This window comes from Genypterus blacodes, unplaced genomic scaffold (assembly GCF_046128005.1).
Source record: "Genypterus blacodes isolate CSIRO-AG114 ecotype Tasmania unplaced genomic scaffold, CSIRO-AGI_Gbla_v1 ptg000156l_1, whole genome shotgun sequence".
Taxonomy (NCBI): Eukaryota; Metazoa; Chordata; class Actinopteri; order Ophidiiformes; family Ophidiidae; genus Genypterus; species Genypterus blacodes.
Window position 1 is genome coordinate 4,832,551 of NW_027466957.1, and position 21,952 is coordinate 4,854,502.

The following is a 21,952-nucleotide window of genomic DNA, read 5'->3' on the forward strand; positions in this document are numbered from 1 at the left end:
TCCGTCATGATGTCATTTACATATTGATCCACGTGGTGACGTTGGCCAAACTGATTTTAGGGAAACATCTGTCTGTCACGTCAATGCAGATTATGAAAGGTGACGTGCCGCAATACGACAACGTGTTGAAACGAGCTGAATGACATGACAGAACATCTGTGGGGAAAGGAGGAAGTCTGTCTGTCTCGTCACTGTGTGGCTGCTGTGACGCTGCTTCGTTTTGGCAGCTTGTCTCAGCATCCATCACTCAAATCCTTCATATCAGTGAAGGAACATATACTAAATGGAAAATGAATACACTGCAAGAAGAACAACATCTCCATCTGAAATGTGGCACAAAATGTACTTCAAATATACTTTAATATACTTAATTACTACTTTAATTACTTTTCTACAGTAGACTATGATTAGGGGCAACAAATACGTCTGCGTCAATGTGTTCAATGCAAATCTGACAGGAAATTAAACGTTTCCGATGTTTCCACCACATTCCAAACATCTACATAAACACATGAGAATTCCCTGCGATGTAAACAGAATCAAAATCTAAGCACTTCGGGCCAAAGCTTCAACCGTTTCCATCTGACTGGCAGCTGTGGTTGCGTGCATGTGGCTGACATTTCCATTCTGCCTCTCGACAAAGTCTTCAATCCTGGTGTAATACTGGAAAGCTTTTGTATTGTTTGTGGATTTGATTCGTGTCTGTCCCGAGCAGAGCGTCATTTTCTTTGTAAAATCCCCTGCTTACACTGCTGAAACATTGGCTTTTGACCTTGAACAGGTCCAGGAAACTTTGAGACAATACCAGCCCTATTTCATCTACTGGCTGTATCGGGAAAAAACAAGAGGAAATTCTTTGAAAAAAACAAAAAAAAAAGCTTTAAGATGAAAAGAAGCCAAAGTGGAGCGGAGAGCCGGTGTGTATGAGTCAGTGATGGCGACACTCCCGGACCTGAAGAGGAATCAAAACAAAAGCACCAGCACCGGCCCACCTTGGCAGCCACCCGGGCCTGTGAGGAGACGCTGCTCAGGGGGAATCGTGAGTCGCTCAACTGGCTCCAGCATTCTGCTTTCAAAGTGTTTGTGCCTCTCGTAACACTTCCGGACTCTTTTCCTGCAGGACCTTGGGAACTTGTCCAGTAAGAATTCCCCACCCTGATCCACGCCTCAGCTAAGAGAGAGCAGCAGTGACCACAACTACTACAACAACCTCCTTAGAAAACACCCAGAGGAGAGAACAGAAGCTGGGGTGTGTGGAAGATTTGACATGCAAAATCTTTGCCTTTTGTTTTCCTTCTGTGAACTGTAAATTACAATGACCCCTGATCCAAACTCCCTGTTTTGTGCCTCAGTGACATCAACAAATCCAACCCCAAAGAATGAAGCCTCTGCTGGATCAGTGTGTGGCCACATCAGCATATGTGGGCAGTGGATGAAGGAGGAATGTGTGAGTGGGTTTGGCTCAAAGGGGGACATTCTTGTGACCTACAAACTGAAAAAGATTTAGTCTCCTTGGGTGACAGAAGTCCAGCTTGAAGACAAAAGGTCATTATTGGAAAATGTGCAGTGATGAAATGTCTCTGATGACAGCAGAGCCCAGCCTTGCGTCATTTTAACTCCTGTGATCCATGCGGGTGAATAACAAAGGGTCTGTGCTGAGTTTGTTGTGTTTATACGTTCATAATATTCCACGGCTCTAAATGCAATTATCCGACCAAACTCCAGTCTGTCTGATACAGACTTGTGTTTTCCACATGGATCACCCTGCCAAACTCTCTCTGGTCTCATTCCTCTTGAGTAGGCGCCACAGTGATGTCATTGACGAACAGGAGGTTTCGCAGCCATGTTAGGATGCTGCCCTCTAGTGGTCACACAGTCTACAAACTTCTTTTTAAGTCACTTGGAAGAGATCAGACATTTCATCATTACTTCTCATGATTGGCCAACCTGTATAAATATAAATGTTACACATCAACACTTGTTTCTCCAACATCTCAAACCAAAACACAACATTATAACACCTCACCACACTCTACACATTAGATGGACATAAACGGAACCACTGTTGCACCACATGATGACACCACGGATGATGTCACAGCTCATAACATCATAAAGGATGTCACATTAATTAATGATGTCAGAGTTGAAACTTTTGAGTAATACATTTACTTCCCTGATCTTTAGTTTGCATTATGTGACACTATTTAATGTTGCAGCTTCATTTTTACTACTGTATTTCTATTTATTTCTATTTATTATGACTGTTTTTTATTTACCACTGTGTGTGTTGTGTTTTTATACTAACATGTTTTTACTGGTTTCTATCTATCTATCTATCTATCTATCTATCTATCTATCTATCTATCTATCTATCTATCTATCTATCTATCTATCTTATCTATCTATCTATCTATCTATCTATCTATCTATCTATCTATCTATCTATCTATCTATCTATCTATCTATCTATCTATCTATCTATCTATCTTATCTATCTATCTATCTATAAGCCACCAAATCATGTGTGTGTGTGTGTGTGTGTGTGTGCTACTGATGTTGAGAAGTGCGTTATACTTTAACACGTTTAATTTGATTTGTTTAATTAATTTATTACATTTTGTGTGTTTTTAATTTAATTTAATTTTTTTTGGACAGTTGTTTTATATGTTTTTATGTTGATCGCACCAATAACCAGAAACAAAAATTCCTTTTAAGTGTGAACTTAATCGGCAATAAAAGCTATTCTGATTCTGATTCTGGTTCTGGTTCTGGTTCTGATTCTGGTTCTGGTTCTGGTTCTGGTTCTGGTTAAAGGGAGGAATGAGGCTATATCCATCCAAACTACAAATTCTTAATTACAAGAGAATAACAGATTCACTTAAAGAGAAATGTTCTTATTTGATGTGTTTGCTACAATAACAGAACTCCCATAGATTTCAACTGTTCTTATTGAGGATGATGTAGTTTCTTTTGTTCCATTAGTGACCAGCTTTAACAGCATGACAAACATAAATGATAAAAGATTTAATATTAAGAGACACATTTTAATATGAAAAGATGGATTGTTGGTGGGAATGAAAACATAAAAGGAAGGATTTAGGGTGGAGTAAAACTTAAATCAAATATAACCCTGTGAGGTGTCACTGGAGACCCTTGGTCAGCATTAACACCAGTGACTCAGTAACATATAATTGCTTTTGACAGATTCTCACAATCTGTCCAACTGAATTATAACACAGGACGAAATGTAACACGGAGGCATGTTAGTCTTAATTAGCTCCCTGTCAAAACCCTCGACGAGCTGCTAATATGTGGAGACGTCGTCATTGACTTGGCTCCAGGTTCAGACGAACAGAAGGAGGTCATGTGGGAGTGGCACTTTCATTTTAGGTCAATAAAAAAGAAAATAAACAGCATTAAATTCATTTAATGGTTCACGGAGATGCACGGCGCTGCACGATGTTCTTCCTCTCACTGTTCCAGGTGTGTTTAAGCCAGTCAGGCCCAATTGAGATGTGGGAGGCACCAGATTGTGATCAAGGGAACACATGTGATTTACTATCTAATCAAGTGTGGGTAGAGCAGGAAGAGAGAGAGAGAGAGAGAGAGAGAGAGAGAGAGAGAGAGAGAGAGAGAGAGCTATCACATCACAGACAAAAATCTAATTCATAATTGATAAAAGCACGTCTTATATTTGTCCTGCAGAGAAAACCCAATGTTGCATATAAATGTCTCCAAAGGTGTTACAGCTGCACACGTCAACAGCTCCTGACGAACCGAAAGACCCCCTTACATTTAAAAAGAGTAAAGGCAGTTCTTAAAAAGACCCTCCGTGTGCAACATGAGCCATAAGAGAGGGAGTTCAGGAACATAAATACTGCAGGAAATATGATGATCAGCACAGAATGCACAGCAGTGTAAGTACATACGTGTTCTTTGCATAGGGAGGATATGGAATGAGACAAATGCATGTAAAGATCTAAAAAGTGATTGATTAGACAGAAGACATTTTCAAATCAGGTCAAGAGGGAAGTTATAATTGTTATACCATATGCACTGTAGTATGAGCATGTTATAAGTCAAATACACACTCTTTGACCTTTGTTCCTCCACTTACTTCCACATTGATTGCTTGTTAAGGTGTTTATCATCTCTATTTTTTGCAAAAACACCAAACTATGACCAGCCATTTATGACAATTCAGACATAATTTCCTTTCACTGCATCACGTGATGGGTGTATGTATATAATAGATCAGACATGTTACAACCTGCCATTTGTGCTGACATCAGCGAAGGTTGAGAACCCTGAAGGGACCTGATGGCCGTGGCCGTGGCTGCGAAGGAGGAAAGGATAAGATGTCATTTGTACCTGATTATTTAAAAACGGCGGTGATCTCCTTACAGTCGTTGTCACAGTCATAAAATGTGGAGGAGGGGAATGCTGTTATAATTCATGTGATCATCCATCCATCTACTCAGTCTCTACAAACGCTTACACTATGCAGGGCCACATTGGCAGGAGTCTCTCCCAGCATTCAGTGGGCAAGAAGTAGGTCTGCCCAAGACCCTCTTTAATATTTGAGCCTGGAAAGTGGAACCTGATAAGGACAGTGGTGACTGAAGCACCCAGGAGGAATGTGAGCAGAGCAAAGTGCCAAACACTCACGTGTGCCGAACAGAAAAAAACTACCCATCCAGCCACAGACCTGCTGCTGTTATCGTCATGGGACCAGACGCTTCCCCATTTTTAACCAAAATATGTCATAGTCACATATAACAAAGAACATGGATCTCATCAGCTTCCCCCGCCTACAGTTTGCCTCACTGTGCTTTGTATTACAGATGTAAGTGGAAAACAAAAAACAACAACAGCATGACATCATCGCACCTTACAGAGGCCCAAACACTCCAACCATCAGTCTCACTGCTGAGCACCAAGACGCCTGACGGACAGGACGTGTCTCCGCCTGTAGGGGAACACAGCGTTCTAAAGGCACGCAAGGCAGTATTGTGCCTGGATGGAGTGGAAAATACGATTGAACACTCGGACATTTTGGGGTGTCTGGCCAGGAATGAATGATGTTACTGCTACTTAATCTGTAATAAAATCAATAATAATATGAAAAATTGAGAGTGATGCATATTAACCAGAATCTTCTAAATATTTTGAAATTAGACGCACAACAGGACTAAGAGCAATCACCTCTGCCTCATTTCCATCTATTCAAACTACCAGGGATCTCATGGAAAACTGACTTCAACAGCTCCAACTGATTTCTCCATGGACAGGTGGAGTTATCTGATGAACACACTCTTTGTACTCTGCCTTATCAGGGTGCTGAGCATCCAACACACCTGAGTTTGAAAGCAGATGCGAACATATTGCACGTTTGGGGATATGAAAGGTTTGGAGTAGAGGGACAGTGTCCATGTCCATGATGACAAACAGCTGCTCAACACAAATATAGCACAGTGGAAGAGCAACAGGTGGTGGGTAGAGCTCTGGCAATGCACATGTGATAATACATAACAAGAAAATGTGTGTGTGAATGCGTGATGGCATATCACATTTTAAAGACACAGACTCACATGACAATATATTCATTAAGAAAGATCAACAGCAACAACCACTCTGTCCTCTCATTAAACTAACTGAGGTTCTCCTTCATGTGACTGATCCAAATAAAGAATCAGTTGATCTCACAACATTTTTGGCACAAAGACTGTGTCCCATGTTCCAGATCAGATAACTAGTGAAACCAGTTTCTGTGCAGCAGCAGCGGGGTCATGAAGCGAGGTGCCGCTCCGTGCTGGCATAACATCACAGGTCATTCCCCGGGAAAATCCTCAATTGGAGGATGATATCTTTCCACCATAGGCAGTAATCAGTGGATCAAGAGGAAAAACATGTCCAAGAATGTCCTCCTTGGAGACAGTCATAAAACATCTCTGGTGAACGACCTTGACTGGACATCAAGTGCTCGGATCACGTTGCTGTGTGCTCATCCGCAAACAGCTGAACATGTCACAAATACTAAAATTAATCAACACTGATACAGACTTGGCTTATCGAACTGTGTGACCTGCTGCTCAGAGTCCTGGCGATGTGTCACCTACTTCCTCCAAGCTTTCCAAATGTGGTTTTCCACCCACGGTGCCATGAATGCCACCTAGGGGCATCAAACATATGATGAATGAAACTCCGGCCGCTTATCCATACTTTGGGAAATCCCAATTCCAGGTGGGAGGTGGAGGGAAAGCCTGTAATACAAACTAGACAGGTGGAGTGCATACCTTCACCTTCTAATAATATGCTGGCCTAAAGACTGTAATATGCACAATATGTCTGTAACTATTAATAATTACATTACATTACGATCATTTGGCAGACGCTTTTATCCAAAGCGACTTACATTACATTACCACCCTTCGCAGAGGGGGGAGCAATTGAGGGTTCGGTGCCTTGCTCAGGGGCACCTCAGCAGGGGCTTGAACCGGCGAACCTCCGGTCCCCAAGCGGGAGCACTACCCACTGAGCCACTGCCTTCCATATCTAATGACATGTTAGTATGATACCAAATCAGGCTGTAATCAACTACTGATTAGTGGCAGTGATTTTGAAAATAAATATAGATTTAATCAATCAAATCATACCTTTTGAGTAAGAAAAATATAGAAAATACAAACATTCTTGAAAATGAAACTAGTTCTTATATATCTTATAATGATCATAAGTATTACTATTTATTAGATTGCATTACACAGCATTTAAAATAGTATTTTTAGCTGTAAAATTACTTCCATGCAGCAGATAATTAAAAAGAAACTTTCATGGAATATTAACGTTTCAAATTACATTTTACTTTTCAGAGAATCCTGCAGAAGAGATCGCAATCTACCCTGTGACTTCCTGTTGCCTCATCACTCTGTTGAGATGAAGTGATATCACTACTATTTCTTTATCGAACAAACTTGCTGCTTCAACAACGCGGTGCTTGTTTGCCGAGTTACATAATTCCATAACGACTGGATTATATCTGCCTCTTCCTGCTCGATATGGAGCTCGCCTCTCTATTTGTGTGCGTGAGAGTGCGTGTGTGTGTGTGTGGGGGTGTGTGTGTGAGCGAGAAGGAGACAATGCTGTGGTTCTTCGCCGTTCGCGCGTCAACGGAATCCCTACCTGCGTCATTCAACGACCATTCTCTGAAACGCGCGCTCTGATTGGCCCGGAGCTGGAAATCTCCCCGCCCACCGCCCACCCTTGTTTGGAAACTTTCTGTGACGTCACGGGGACTCTGAAGCTTCAAGTATAAAGTGTGGCGGAGCTCAGTGAGAGCGACTGAATCTCTGCTGCAAAACACAGGAGGATGATTAACTATTGTTTATGGACTACAGACTGTTTAAGAGCTTTATAAAAGGGCGCCACAGGTAAGACACACGTGTGGATCAACTGGGTGTCAATCATTTGATGTTACTATCTGTTAAAAAGCTGAACTTACTGTAGATATAACATAGATTCTTATAGAATTGAACAACTATTGGTGACAATGCTGCTATTAGGAAACTGCCTCTTTCCATTGCCAAACTCACAGGGATGCATAAGCTCACGTGTAGAGGCAAATATGGGAAAAATGTGTTTTCAAGTCAAGTCATTTCGAGTAAAATGTAACTTCAACTCACATTGTTTGTAAATGTTCAATCTGTGCTGGACCTGTTAAGTTAAAGAGACAAGGTCCATCTAGTGACAGTCAACAGTGATTTCTTGTGATGTCATCCTTAAGACAATAATGCAAAACTCACAGCAAACACAAAGTACAACAGGGCAGCGATGAAGAGCAGAATGATACCAAACAGCTGTGGAAATTGATTCAACTTTGAGGAGAAACACAATAGTTCAGCTTCGTCATTTATATTTGTACTAAAGTAACTTATACAAAAAGAAGTTACACAATACAACTGAGATATCAAAACATACTCTGAACTTTATCACTGTGGAGCCTTCCTCTGTATGACTTATGCCCCTTATGTTGGCTCAGATTCAGATTCAGAAAACTTTGGCATGTTGCCTCTCTATGAAAATCAACTCCACACAGTCTCCAGGCATATGCAGCAGACTATATAGACGATATAAACATGATACTACAATCTATAGCTGGTAGTATGATATGTGAACGCTTTTAATAGCAAGCAGCTCTCTAGGCTCTACATTAAAGGTTGCATATTGAATGACTTCTCTCTTGCAGCCATGACTTGCGTACACCCCCAGCATGGATCTCAGCACGAGAGCGGCCTTGCCAGCTCTGAGATCCAGAGTGCAGACTTTATCTCCAGGCTGGTCATGGATATGAGCAGCCCGCTGGACCACCTCACCGCACCGCCCTTACCCAGCATCAGCTCCCTGGTTGGCACGTACGCGGGGGAATTTGACTCGTACTCCTGTCAGTTCACCGCAGCTCCTGCCCATGTCACGCCACCATCAGGTCAAGGATCCTCCATAAAGCCGGACGACTTCAAGGTTTACGGCTGCTACCCGGGAGCGCTCACACTGAGTTACCTGGACGAGGCCTTGTCGCCTGGTGGATCCGATTACTTTGGGAGCCCAACGTCGGCCTCCTCTCCCTCAACCCCTGGGTATATGAGTCAACCTGCGTCTGCCTGGGATTCAGCCTTTGGTCCTTATTCTCCCACCCCGGGGTACTGGCAAGCTGAGGAGACATCAGTGACACAACCTCCCTCTTTCTTCACCTTTGGCCCAGGGTCTGTGGGGGATATGTCTCATTTGGGCCAATCTCACTTACGAGATCAAGGCACATTCACTTTGAACCAACCCCACCCCTCTGCCTTGACCTTTCCCCCTTTAGCATTGGATCAACCTTGTAGCCTAGACAACACTGACCAGCTGGATGAAAGCTTATCGCCCAATTTAAAAGGTCCCAGTGGAAATGAGGGCCGCTGTGCTGTGTGTGGGGACAATGCCTCCTGTCAGCACTATGGGGTTCGCACCTGTGAGGGATGCAAAGGGTTTTTCAAGGTAATAAGACTTGTTCTGTCTATGTAACCAATTCATTACAGGCTGCATTTCGATACACATTAGGTAACCTCAATAAGAAAAGGAATACATGTCATTGAACTGAATATGTTGCCTCATTCTTCATTTAAAACAACTAATTCACTTTTTTAATTTTTGCAGCGCACTGTCCAAAAAAATTCCAAGTATGTTTGCCTTGCCAATAAGGACTGTCCTGTGGACAAGAGGAGGAGGAATCGATGTCAATTTTGCCGTTTCCAAAAGTGTCTGGCAGTAGGCATGGTGAAGGAAGGTGAGTGAGATGCGGCCAATCCCTCAACGGAAATGAAGATATGTGAAACATGACAATAAAGGCAAATTCACAGTGAATATTACATCTATGCAGTTGTGAGGACGGACAGCCTTAAAGGACGAAGAGGTCGCCTTCCTTCCAAGCCAAAAGTCATCCAGGAGTTGACCTCAACCGTCTCTCCAGTGAGCATGATTGCGTCTCTTGTGAGGGCTCACATTGACTCAAACCCTGGCACCGGGAATCTAGATTACTCTAAGGTAAGAGGATGTGAAAGGTTGCAGGTAGAATTGGGACAGAAGGTGCCTGAATATGTGTCTGAGCGTATTTGTTGTTGCAAAATTCCAGTATCAAGAGACGGTGGTGAAAGTGTCGGAGAAAGAGGACGCCAGTGACATTCAGCAGTTCTATGACTTGCTCACGGCTTCCATGGAGGTCATCAAGACATGGGCAACCAGCATCCCAGGTTTCTCTGAGTTCTGCGCAGAGGATCAGGAACTGCTGCTGGAATCTGCATTTGTTGAATTATTCATCCTGCGTCTTGCATATCGGTGAGTACGACTCTCAAACCCTCGCCAATGGTGTTAAGCTGTGATTACACACAACATGTAGTTCTACTCAGTTTGGTTTTAACCAAAGCATCCTTTGTACCATCATTTAAAGGTCCAATCCCGAGACAGACAAGCTGATCTTCTGTAATGGGGTTGTGCTTTATAAGATGCAGTGTGTCCGGGGCTTTGGAGACTGGATTGACTCCATCTTGGAGTTTTCTCAAAGCCTTCATCGCATGACACTTGATGTTTCCTCCTTCTCCTGTCTCACAGCCCTGGTGATCATCACCGGTGAGTGTTTCAATCACACACCCCATTATGCAGCTATGGAACGCTGCTTGTGTTTAGGTCAATTAGCTTCTTCCCAACTTAGTTCCACCTGGATAGAACTCACAGTAGCATCCTCTAAATTTAAATGATTATTATGTTCTGTTATTTGAGTAATCATAATAATTGTTTAGAAAAGCTCACTTTGCATCTGGATCTTTAACTGTGTCAAAGTAACCATGGAATCCAGGATCCAAGTTTAGTGTCGTATGAACGGCCACATGGTGGTGCTAAATACCAAATCCAGTTTTGTGAAATGCTAGTCATTAATTGTGGAACTATTCATTGATTAATTTCTAGCTTTCCTCAACATTTCACTGAAATCTGATGTTATAAGTCATGTTGACAAGTAGACTTGCAAAACAAATAAATGGACACACAGCACTCACATTCTTCTTGTTGCTGTTGTTTGGCTTTGTTTGTCGTGGACAGTTATACAATACAAGACACAACAGGTGTATGATAAACATTAACATGACCTCACGTACAGTGCTGGAGAGATTTAATATATGGTACTGTGTACTAAACATAACCACAGCATAGATTTACATTCAAGCCAAGGAATTGCCCCAATGTAGCAACGCTGGCAGGACAGACAACAGCAACATGTGTCCACTGAAGTCACTTAATGTATTATAAATAGATTTTCCTAACACAACCACAGTGCCCTAACCCTGACCCTAACCCTGACCCTAACCCTGACCTCTATCAGAATGCACACTACAGCTTGTCAAACACAGGTGTTGTTAATTATGCTAAGCATTCCATTTAGTTGTGTCAGTGTCAGGGCTCATCAGCACTCCTAAATGGAACAGGGCCAACATTTGTATCACCAGTTATGCCTGTGCTTCTACTGTTATGAACTAAACTGTCTGCGAGCAACAACAGGCATGAATGTGATTGTCTCTCCTTTGGACCCACTCAGTCTCTGACATACGACTTGTTCTTCTCAACAGACCGACACGGCCTTAAAGAGCCAAAACGTGTGGAGGACATGCAGAACCAGCTTATCACCTGCCTTAAAGATCATGTCTCAGGCTGCTCTTCTGACTCCTTGCGGCCCAATTATTTGTCCAGACTGCTTGGGAAGCTGCCGGAACTCAGGACACTTTGCATACAAGGCCTACAGCGCATTTTCTACCTTAAACTGGAAGATCTTGTACCTCCTCCGCCCATCGTTGAAAAAATATTCATGGATACACTTCCTTTTTGAAAGAGTGAGATCCACCAGCTGGTATACAGTTTATGAAAGCCAGGAAGACAGACTCAGCATTTGTTCTTGTCGTATATACAGTAGAAAGATACTGCAAGGATCATTAAGGAATACAAAGCTCTGGAGGAAAAGGGCAACTTCCGAATCCTACGTCTCTAAGCATTTAACAATGTTATAATGACATGTCATTATAGGATGAAGATATCGCTTCACATTTCTTTTGCCAGTTTGTTTTTCCAGGGAATTGCCTTTTAGATGCAGTTAGAAATGGCCAGCTCATGGACCAAACTGACACTGTTTACATGCAACAAGGTGCCATGAATGGAAATGTAAACTTTCGGTATAGGAAGGATGACAAAGGTTGAATTATTTCACTTAAATTGACATAAAACATAAACAATACCTGCGCCATTGAGGGCAATATGTGCTATAGATTGCACAAAAAATATCTAACAAAGACACACAATAAACATCAGCGAGCAGCTAATACACTGTACATCATCCGTCTAAGACACTGGTCCTTTTTGTAACATATTTTAAACATTCTGGTATATGACTTTCTTATACACACACCTGGTTTGTTTTGGGCGTGTCATATTTACATACTTAAACAAGTCTTTCATTGCAGTGCCACATGAAATGAAAATGTAATGCCTATTCTAATTGCTTTTGTTATTTGAGCTTGTACAAAAGCACACTTTGTTATTTAGTGACTTTATGTTGGGTTTTCAATAAAAAAAATGCATCTTTAATTCTGATTAGATTGCAACTATTTATTGTGGGGGGACAATTAGCTCATTTGCAAGAAAAAGTGAACCGCTTTGTCATCATGGTAAATAACCCAAAAATCTGCATCAACATTTAATCATTTCTTATTTGCAGTGCTGAGTATCATAATGTGGCAGCAGCAGGCTGTATGAAGGCTGGAGTAAACTGTACTGACTCTTCTCCCCTGCGTCCCCCCTCCCCCCCCCCCCCCAGTTATGTACTGGTCTCTTTTTAGAAGCCTATGGAATTCCCTCTCCAGTCTCAAGTGACCCACACCACTTCATCATTGTACAATGCTACACTGTCACATGCATACATGTTCAAATGTGAATGTACCCGTCCTACTGCTAGAAAAAGACATCAAAGATGATTTACAGCTCTCACAGGTGCAACTGTTAATATGTTGGCAACACTAAACTATTATCAGTCTCTAAATCCTCTGCACAGAACTGTTATCAGCTATCAATTAGAGATGTTGCACTGTATGTGTGAAAGGTTTGTGAATGTCCAGAGCCAAATGAAGACACCAGACAGCAGGAGCATCTAAAGTAGGCAGATACTGAACTGTAGAGGCAGTCAGCAGCAAGACAGAGGATTATAAATAACCAGTCTGGGACATGACAGGACCTGGAATATACACACAGCAGACTGAGGATACAGTCTACATCCACTGTATTCTCAAACTATGGAACATACTGCAGTCACACAGCCATGTACATGTACTATAAGTTACAAGTATATAGAAACATTTAGTATGGGGGCTATTTTTTCATAAAATTATCAAAAATACACACACAGTACACACACTAAACCATGTGATAGACAATGAAGTTGGAGGAGAGAGCAGCATGTTCATCAAATGTATACAATCAACAGCTGAACTCTATTTGTCTTTAACATTGCAAAATAACTAAATAGGAGAGAATATTATTCTGCAAGTGTGCAAAGTATTATGTTTATTTGTCCGATTATACACAGTACACAGCATTCTGTGCACTAAGCAGTTATCAGAAACAATAGGGAATGTCCTCACACTTAACTTCAAATATTGTATTTCATCCATTCAGTGAGCTCAATCAGGCCATTGCTCGCCGCTTCTCCATGTCCATCTTCGGCTGCAGCAGGCGTGTACTGTGATCCCATCCCAGGTGTACTGTGATCCCATCCTGACCCTTGGTATGCGTCAGTCACAGGGACAAATCCAAGGAGATTTATGCGCTGATGATCGTGAAGTGATCTGTTTTCCCAGGAGTTGGAGAAATGGTGATGGAGGAGGAGAAATAACTAAATTCCAGCAACTGACTGGGACATACTTCTCTAGAGTTACAGATTTGAACCTTCCTTGTGAGGTGCTGGAAAGTAACTTAATATAGAGCTGGAAGACTTAGACTCAACTGAGCTTGCAGCAGATGTAGGCCTAAAGCAATAAGAGATAGTGGATGAAGTCACCAGCACTGTGATACATAATATTACATAATTTACTTAGGTGACACTCTTAGTGATAAATAATGATAAATGATGCCATGGACAGCTCTCTCACATCTAATCTCAGTAGAAAGTGAAGAAGCAGAAGGTGCATATGAAACGGCAGTGATCATAGAGGATTATAGGTTCAGACAGAGTTACAGGATTAGAAACCAAATGCAGAGCCCAAACTGTCTGCCACCGCTTGTGCATGATATTAGTGTCTGTGAGAATATGAGAATGTCACTACTATACAACGAGAATAACAGAGAGGCTTTGGTTTCTCTTGGAGGTGACAAGCCTGGTGTGCATGCCCGAAACTTGTTTGCAGAGTCCAGCAGCCTGCCTGGGCACAGCAAGGGTGAAAGGGTCATGTCTCAATGTGACTGGCAGAGGGACAGAGACCCATTGCTCCTGACATCATCACTGTCTTCCATAAGACATGCTTTGTTTCCAGGTCCTGCTTTTAGGTGACTTTATGTATGACATAACAATTTTGTTGCCATAAAGAATCAATTCCACCAATGCCAGCAGCTGATATATGAGTGCTAGTAACAGAGACAGCAACCTTCAAGTGATAAGTACCACCTGAAGGGGAACATATTGTTTATTGAACTCACCACCCTCAGGGGTAATACCAACATTACATTCAAATTACAATTTGAGATTTAATCAAGTCATTCATATGGGAAATGATTTGGCCAAGTGATCAATTTCCTTGCTCCAGTAGATTTCTATAGCCCAGGTGGCAGTGTGTTGTACTAGGCTAGTTTCATTTACAATATGTGATTACTTGGCAGATATGTAGATAGAGACTTGACAGAAATTATAACAAAAATAGGAAAGGTTCAAACTTTTTACAGTGACAAATCATTGATCAAGATCTGTAAAACCCTATTCTGAGTGCTGAGACTTCAATTTCTTAAAATAATCAAAGAAAACATTAAATGTATGTTCAGCTGAGCGGGGCAACCACCTACTCTGTAAACTGGGTTTAACAAGAAATATGATGCACATTATAAAGTCATGTGCTGTGAGGTTCCTCTTTCAGCAAGGAGGCCCTGGTTAAGCAGTTGAACCCAAAGGCTGCATGTCCTGCACGCACACTGTGTTCTGAGGAGTCATATCTTGACTTCTGAAACGGTGACAGGGCAACCCAGTGGCTCCCTGAACACTTCTAATAATAGCCTCAACAAAAATAGACAGTCGTCACATGAAATTAATAATGCCTGGTGATATGACAGAATGCTGCTGAAAGGTCCCACACCTGGATTAGGCTCACACTTAACCTACAGAACAGCATGGATTTTTCACACACACACACACACACACACTTCCTGTATGTAAAGAAGAAACTTTATTTTAAGAATTTTTGCTATATCAAAGAAAATGTGCCAAGAGTCCTATACAATTTTCATGCAAAACTTTTATTAGAAATGTTGGATAATCCAGAACAAATGGATGAAAATGGATTTCAACTGTTTAGTGCTGAGCCCAACAGTTTTACATTTCTTAAAATTATCAAAGAAAACATCAAATGTATGTTCATCTGAGCGGGGAAACAACCTTCTCTGTAAACTGGGTTAAACAAGAAATATAATGCAAGGAGGCCCTGGTAAAGCAGTTGAACCCAAAGGCTGCATGTCCTGCACGCACACTCGTTCTCAGGAGTCATATCTTGATTTCTCAAACGGTGACAGGGCAACCCAGTGGCTCCCTGAACACTTCTAATAATAGCCTCAGCAAAAATAGACAGTCGTCACATGAAATGAATAATGCCCGGTGATATGACAGCGTTGAGATTTGAAAGGGAGCAGAATTTATGATAACAGAGCTTGGCTTGCATCCGAGTGACTCAAACTATACACTGCCATCATGTGGTCATGCTACGAATTACACTGTAAAGTATTGTACATTCAAGGCTTTGCCCATGGTAAAGTATCTGGTGCTCTCACACTGGGCCCGAGGTTATTGGTGGGTCCCAGCTTCACTCTGCATGGAAATACAAATTGGAGTCCGTTAACAAAAGTCCAAACATCATCAAATAAGAAAGAAGAGGTGACAATGTCAAAGGTGGTGAAGTGGTGATGCTCTCAACTTACTGTGGATGTGTGCCCCACACAAACGGAGTAGCGTGTTCATCTGCCTCTGTAAGAAGAACAGCTGTTACCTTTAATGAACATTAACGATTTAAGCATGGTTGTTTTAATAGGAGGATAGTAGGATTAGTGTTGTGTATGCAGTGCTGTTCAAAGAACATTTACTGTACACGTGAGCTGTGGGAAGCCTGGGGCGTACTCTTGGCGTGTTGATAAAGGATTTGGCAAGATTTAATTGTTGACGATTGTTTGGCATGACCCTTAGGCCACCAGGGAGCACCCTTTGTTAACACTCGATTTCTTAATGTGGCTACGTGTGTGCTCCCATCAAAAGAGGCCAGTCTGCAAATAGCCTATAGTGGACTTGACGTGCTGCATATATTTCACACCAGAGGAGCAGGAGGTTTCTGGAAGCATTTTCCTTGCACGTTTGTTGTTCTAATTAAACTGAAAGAAAGTGGATAGATGTGTCAATACATTTAAAGGTGAGAGAGAATGTTTCTGACAAATCAATTTGGTTATTGTGCAAATTATCTTGATATCAGAACCCGAACTAATTTGTTTACATGTTGAAACTACTTTTAACTTTGCCTAACTTGTTTGTTTCAAAAACACTAAACTCATTCAAACGTCAGTCACCTTCCTCCCAGTCCTCCGTCATGGTTTCCCCAAGGTTTCTCCAAGGGCCGACTGGAGCCTGCCACTTCCATTGACTTTCACTTTCTGTGGCTATGGACAGAAATATCAACTCACCAGTTATCTCAGAATCTTAATTGTAAAACACAAGAGGAGGGATAACCTTACCAGCTTGGTTCACAAACACTCTGTCCTCACAGGTCTCGCTGTGATGGGCCAACTCATTCCTGGGCACCAGGTGGCGTGCATTGTACGGACACGTTTGAAGCTCCCTGGCCAGTTCAGGATGATTCTACCACAGTAACAGAGACAAAGTTCAATTTGCTGTCACGTTGATTTTCCTCGTTCCCTCAAGGTATTTCGAGCAATCTACTGACCTTGCTGCACTTGACCAGGTGATACGGAAAGCGGGAGACCCTGATCTGGTGACTTTTGTCGAAAGGACACCTGATGAGTTTATCGGGGTCATTGTTGTGTGCTCTGACATCTTTGAAACAGAGGAGATAAACATGCAAACTAAAGCAGATCACACATAAACAACCAGAGTAGTAGGTTGGTAAGTAGATTATGATGTGTTGAATATGAGGGAGAGGAGGCCGGTGCATTACCAAAGTCGTCCGCTTCCAGCGCTCTCTCCGAGGTACCTGTAGCAATGTTACCTAGGGCAGCACTGAAGCCGAAGCGGATAGTGTTTGCCATCTAGGAGGTACAAACATGGAGCTAGAAGTTAACCTATGCAATTTATAAACGTCTATGCATTAACAAAGGAACAAAACACACATTGCAACACTGAGACAAGCGTTTAATCAGCGTTTCGTGGCCATTTCTTTATACATTAAGATTGTGGGGGCGAAACTTCTGACTACTGAAAGTTCAACGGTTCCAAATCAAAGCGGAAATCTATCGGCGTAGGTACAACTTCGGCTGTGTTCACGTTAAAAACAAAAAGCCGCCGGGTGTCTTGGCAGATGACCAACAATGTCCCTTTCCTTAAAAAGTTTGACATTGTTTTAAAGAAACACCCCCCACCCCCCTTAATCGAGGGCCGCAGTCACGCAGCCAAGTCAACTAGCCAAACATCGCCATGCCGCTTTGCTAGTATAAAGTAATGAATATTTATGAATCATCTTACCTGGGAAGATGATGCAAATGTTATTAACTGTTAAAACACGATGTTAAAAACCCAAACAGCACAATCAACGAGCAGTACAATGCGGTTGCAGTTACAGACTCCGGCGCCTTACAGTGATTTAAAATTTATAACCTCCCGACCTGGTTCCTCTCCTGTACCGCCCCCAATTTGTTGTCCGCGGCGCTGCCAACATGGCCCAGTTCCTTCATTTTGGCCTTCTGTTCTAATGTCAGACGAACGACGAAAACATGAAGTTGAAAACATTTTACTTTGCGGAATGATGCCACCAAAGTGTGACTCTTCAGTTTCCCTCTCCTCGTCCAGCCTCATTGGCCTACATTTTGGTCTGTTTCCCTGTTCAGTGATGCGTTGCATTTCCATCATTGTCTGCTTTGCACTCATGGCAATTCGAAATATGCACTTGCTGCTTTAGTTTACTTTATTTAGCACTTAATTCGCACTGGTGCTGTCCGTGGCGCTCAATCTGTGACGAGACAGCCCATTGTGTATTACGGTAACAGATACATTCGCCATTACGGTAACAAAGCGGAATTCACCCTGTCAAACATGGCGCTGTCCTCTTCGGGTTTGTGTATCAAGTTGTCTTTGGCTCGACTGTGTGGTTTTAGAACGCACAGGACACTGGCCGCCCTGAAATCGCCGTATGTGTCCTGCCAGCCCAGGTACAGCTAAAGCTTTGTCATGGCTCATTCGCCATTTGTCACCTGGCGTTGCTGTCTGATATCCTGCTAAGCTAGTTAGCTGTCAGCTCAGTTGTTAGCCGGTGTTCAAGATCAAAGAGACCATATTTTATTGCATGGCTAAATTTGGCAACTATTAAAGTATTCAGACGGAAAACATTTTGAAACACAACGAGTTACATTTATTCAGATAAAGCGTCACCTCCAAAACACAATAATAATAAACAATAATTATGTCACCAATTGATCTGGACACTCATTAATCTGTAACACCAGCCAACCGATTTTAGATAAGAAAAACTGAACCAAATGTGCCACGTCCGATTGGAGTTGTGCATGTTAGTACTTTAGTCTTTCTCTTTTAAATAGAGAGATGATTCATAAGCATGTTAATAAATTGTGAGAATGTTCCATCATGATGTTATTGATTCACTCTTGTTCCAGGTTGTCCGTGTGTAGACACTATTCGTCATCCAAAGTCAGACAAGGCCTCGGTCGATATGTTGTATCCAGGTTCCAGTGGGCTAATGACAAATATCAAGGTTTCCTCAAAAGGCGATTCCCCCGCTTTTATCTGCTATATCACACTTTTTGGGAAGGTAAATACACCGATACACTTATTTGCATCTTAAAGCCATAGCTATAATTTAATGTCCCCCATGTAAAGGACCTGACAGACCAAATTGGAATGTGAAATGTCAACCCATCCTTCTCTTTTTGACAAATCGATACAGTTATCATACACATTCTACTGTATATTATTCCAGGTGTCAAGCTACTAATCAGCGATGCCAAAGAGGTGAGGAGGATTAAAGCGAAGGTGCTCTCTAGTGGAATACAGGTGAAGGATTTGCCCTACAGGGATATGGAGAAACTCAGGCAGGTGGGTCAATGTGCTGCATCACCAAAATAATACACTTTGGTAATCGGGTAGATACAAGCCTAACAGTAATTTTCAAAGAATACCTTGCCATTGATTGACAGGGGATGGTCTGTAATGTTTACATCAAATACTTATATTATATTTGTTTTAGTTTCGCAGAGACTTGATCAAAGCGATCCCACTGGTGCTGATATCCATCCCTCCCTTTGCCAACTACCTGGTTTTTGTCTTGATGTGAGTTACTCTGATATAACTACTTTTTCATTGCAGTCGTCACTCAGGTTCATATCCAGCAAAGCAAACTGAAATGATTGACGGCTATCTTACAGTAATGCTACATTGTGGTGGCCTACAATGTATGGTATCTTCCTTCCTGCCCGGTCAACATGTATTTTTTTCTGTAACATTGTGAGTTCCCCCCCCTCCCCTCCCTCCTCTTCAACATCAGGTACTTCTTCCCACGTCAGCTCCTGATCCCTCATTTCTGGACTCCAAAGCAACAAGTTGAGTTTCGGAGAGCGTACCATTCTCTCAGAGCCCAGCAACATTGGCCAGTGCTCAAGGGGCTGGAGAACACAAGCCGCCAGATCAAAGAGGGCCACCTTCAGGTTCGTCTCAAGGTCCTCTGCACCAAAGTAAGTGAGAAATTGCAACAAAAAAAAAAAGGCATAATCGGAAATATTGAGCATTAACTGATTCTGTGTCCATAGTATGAAAGTGCATATGCAGTCTGGACCAGTGTAAAGTGTCCTATGTCACACAGGGATTTATCTGTATGAGTTCCTGCCTTTTTTCAGGTGCAAAACGGAGCAAACCCAACTCTGTCTGATGTCCTTGCTGTGCGAGGTCTATTTTCTGGACCCCCACTGGGTATGAAGAGGATGAGCGTGGCTCAAATGGTCAGTTAAAGCATCCTGTATGACTCTTCACTGCTCAAACTAGAGAACTGCTCACTCCGTTGATATACAATGCAAAAAGCCTCAGTGAATCTAACTAGAATGCCATTGTTCTTTTCTGTCTGTTTTTTTTCTATGGCCATCAAGAGAAACCTCTCCCCCCTGCTGTTCCTCACACCACGACTCCCGGGTTTCCTCGTTGGCCGGCGGCTCAACAGTCACACCCTGGAGCTCCTCCAGCTGGACCGAGCCCTCAGCAGGCTGGGCCCTCAGGAGCTCAATGACTCTGAACTCAGACAGGTCAGTTGCACTTCAGGGCTTCACTGGCAGGACTCACATTCATGGACATTCATTTGTATACCTTATATATACAACACAATGATTATCCTCTTTCTAGGCTTGTCATGTAAGGGGGATCAATTCGGAGGATCTTGGCATTAATCATTGCCGTGACTGGTTGTCCCAGTGGCTCCAGGTTTCCTCTTCATTAAAAGGTATCTTACATATGTATTATTTGTACCAGCTGTTTAGTCTGTTGTGGCTGTTTAATCTTACACGATTTATATTTCAGAGTCGGAGGCATCACTGCTCTTGCACTGCATCGTACTGCTCTCTGCCAACTACCCACGCAGTCCCAGCCGCCATTGACAGGAAGCGTGGGTCATTCAGCCATTTCCTTTCTGCTCTTTTCTGTTGTACTGGGTAGCACAACATCCTAAGAGTTGTCAGCATCTCCTTTCTGCCAATGAAATTATTTTAAATCTGCACTGGGCAAAATGTTTCTGTTGAACTACAGATCAAAAAGCAAAATAGGGCTCTAGTAAAATTCTGCACAGTGTCTATTCTGTATATTTGCTGTATATGTGTCCTGAACCCAAGTTTAGCATCAGGTTTGGACACTTCATAATTCGAGTAATCAGTCTGATTACAGATGTGAGAGCCAACAAAGTTCAGATTTGGGTTTAGCTAATAATACTGGGGTTTATGGACCTCCTCTTTTATGATGGTTTTTGATGGACAGAACTTGGGTAATTTCATTTACATCCCTTCAAAATCCCACATTGCAGCTCTTATTGTTTAAAACATGTAACGCTGGACCTCATGACTATTTTTTTTTATACATCGAACTATATTTAGTAGTGAAGCTAAGGTATTTCTGTGGGTACCTGACGCAGCATCGGCAGTTAACACAATAAGGCGTAGACTTCTACTTCAGTTTACTTCTGACATAAAACGTTACATATTTGCAAAGAATGGAATGCTGAACAGGATATTGTAGCAATTCAGCAGCACCTTTTGCTTGCTGAATAGTAAATGTATCCAGACACATCCCCGTCCTACAAATACAGCTAGTTTTGTGTACCGTTTTACCTCCTGTAGTGACTTGTCCCCTGCTCTTCCTCATTGTCAGAGCAGATGTTTGAGATTTTGATATGTAAAGGAACATTTTGTGTGACAGTTATGAGGACGGGGCATTTAGCAGGGAACAATCAGATAAAGATGAAGGCACAATGTTGTTGATAGAGTATTAGTTGTTCAGTTGCAGTGAAGCTGGTGTTGTGGGACATTGAATTCAGTGAATTGTAGAGTTACAGGATTTACAAACCTTGTTTTTTTTGGAGCAGCACATGTACTCTCTCTGAAGCACTGCGGACTGTTTAAAACAGAGTCATGATGGCACTTTATGGCTCCACCCGATTGTTTACGTGATATTCTCTTGCTTCTCCCACTTCTGTAACCAAACGTGGGGGAACGGCACAAGCGTGGTGTTCAGTTTCAGTAAAGTGTGAAAGAGGAAATGTCTCTCTCTTCCTGTGTCTTTCACACTTTTTGGGGTGCAATGCCTTTGAAATTTGTGTTGCAAAAGTTCAGAAAATTATGCTCTGTATATAAAACTGTTTTTTGGTTTTGAATGTTCTGTTGCTGTGCCAATTGTAAACATTGTATATGGAACTGTGTC

General features: G+C 42.2%; 3 protein-coding genes across 4 annotated transcripts; 2 read left to right on the plus strand and 1 right to left on the minus strand.

Moving 5' to 3' along the window:
• Positions 1-7,343: 7,343 nt before the first annotated feature.
• nr4a1 (nuclear receptor subfamily 4, group A, member 1) lies at positions 7,344-12,165 on the plus strand. Its single transcript, XM_076167171.1, has 7 exons — positions 7,344-7,433; positions 8,249-9,036; positions 9,196-9,325; positions 9,419-9,582; positions 9,671-9,873; positions 9,986-10,164; positions 11,157-12,165. The coding sequence occupies exons 2-7, from the start codon at positions 8,251-8,253 to the stop codon at positions 11,411-11,413; spliced, it is 1,719 nt and encodes a 572-aa protein (XP_076023286.1). The 5' UTR covers positions 7,344-7,433; positions 8,249-8,250; the 3' UTR covers positions 11,414-12,165.
• Positions 12,166-15,026: 2,861 nt separating this feature from the next.
• Positions 15,027-17,820, minus strand: gtsf1 (gametocyte specific factor 1). 2 transcript variants are annotated; one of them, XM_076166853.1, is made up of 7 exons: positions 17,653-17,820; positions 16,989-17,079; positions 16,758-16,867; positions 16,549-16,672; positions 16,384-16,473; positions 15,748-15,793; positions 15,027-15,637 (listed from the first exon to the last, which is right to left on the minus strand). In XM_076166853.1, the coding sequence occupies exons 1-7, from the start codon at positions 17,719-17,721 to the stop codon at positions 15,562-15,564; spliced, it is 606 nt and encodes a 201-aa protein (XP_076022968.1). In that variant the 5' UTR covers positions 17,722-17,820; the 3' UTR covers positions 15,027-15,561. The 2 variants fall into 2 exon arrangements, with proteins under 2 accessions (XP_076022968.1, XP_076022969.1); XM_076166854.1 differs by lacking the exon at positions 17,653-17,820 and adding an exon at positions 17,513-17,612.
• Positions 17,821-18,062: 242 nt separating this feature from the next.
• Positions 18,063-21,858, plus strand: letmd1 (LETM1 domain containing 1). Its single transcript, XM_076166156.1, has 9 exons — positions 18,063-18,195; positions 18,658-18,812; positions 18,981-19,096; positions 19,248-19,330; positions 19,545-19,731; positions 19,894-19,995; positions 20,140-20,292; positions 20,390-20,486; positions 20,564-21,858. The coding sequence occupies exons 1-9, from the start codon at positions 18,080-18,082 to the stop codon at positions 20,638-20,640; spliced, it is 1,086 nt and encodes a 361-aa protein (XP_076022271.1). The 5' UTR covers positions 18,063-18,079; the 3' UTR covers positions 20,641-21,858.
• Positions 21,859-21,952: the final 94 nt, after the last annotated feature.

Excerpts from the sequence above, each read along its gene's own strand:
- letmd1 (XM_076166156.1), top strand. The coding sequence starts at position 18,080 with ATGGCGCTGTCCTCTTCGGGTTTGTGTATCAAGTTGTCTTTGGCTCGA. Across the intron at positions 18,813-18,980 it reads ATATCACACTTTTTGGGAAG|GTGTCAAGCTACTAATCAGC; the intron begins GTAAATACACCG and ends ATATTATTCCAG. Across the intron at positions 19,331-19,544 it reads TACCTGGTTTTTGTCTTGAT|GTACTTCTTCCCACGTCAGC; the intron begins GTGAGTTACTCT and ends CTTCAACATCAG.
- nr4a1 (XM_076167171.1), top strand. The coding sequence starts at position 8,251 with ATGACTTGCGTACACCCCCAGCATGGATCTCAGCACGAGAGCGGCCTT. Across the intron at positions 9,326-9,418 it reads AGTAGGCATGGTGAAGGAAG|TTGTGAGGACGGACAGCCTT; the intron begins GTGAGTGAGATG and ends ACATCTATGCAG. Across the intron at positions 10,165-11,156 it reads AGCCCTGGTGATCATCACCG|ACCGACACGGCCTTAAAGAG; the intron begins GTGAGTGTTTCA and ends TCTTCTCAACAG.
- gtsf1 (XM_076166853.1), bottom strand. The coding sequence starts at position 17,721 with ATGAAGGAACTGGGCCATGTTGGCAGCGCCGCGGACAACAAATTGGGG. Across the intron at positions 16,868-16,988 it reads GCTGGAAGCGGACGACTTTG|ATGTCAGAGCACACAACAAT; the intron begins GTAATGCACCGG and ends TCTGTTTCAAAG. Across the intron at positions 15,638-15,747 it reads GTGTGGGGCACACATCCACA|AGTGAAGCTGGGACCCACCA; the intron begins GTAAGTTGAGAG and ends ATTTCCATGCAG.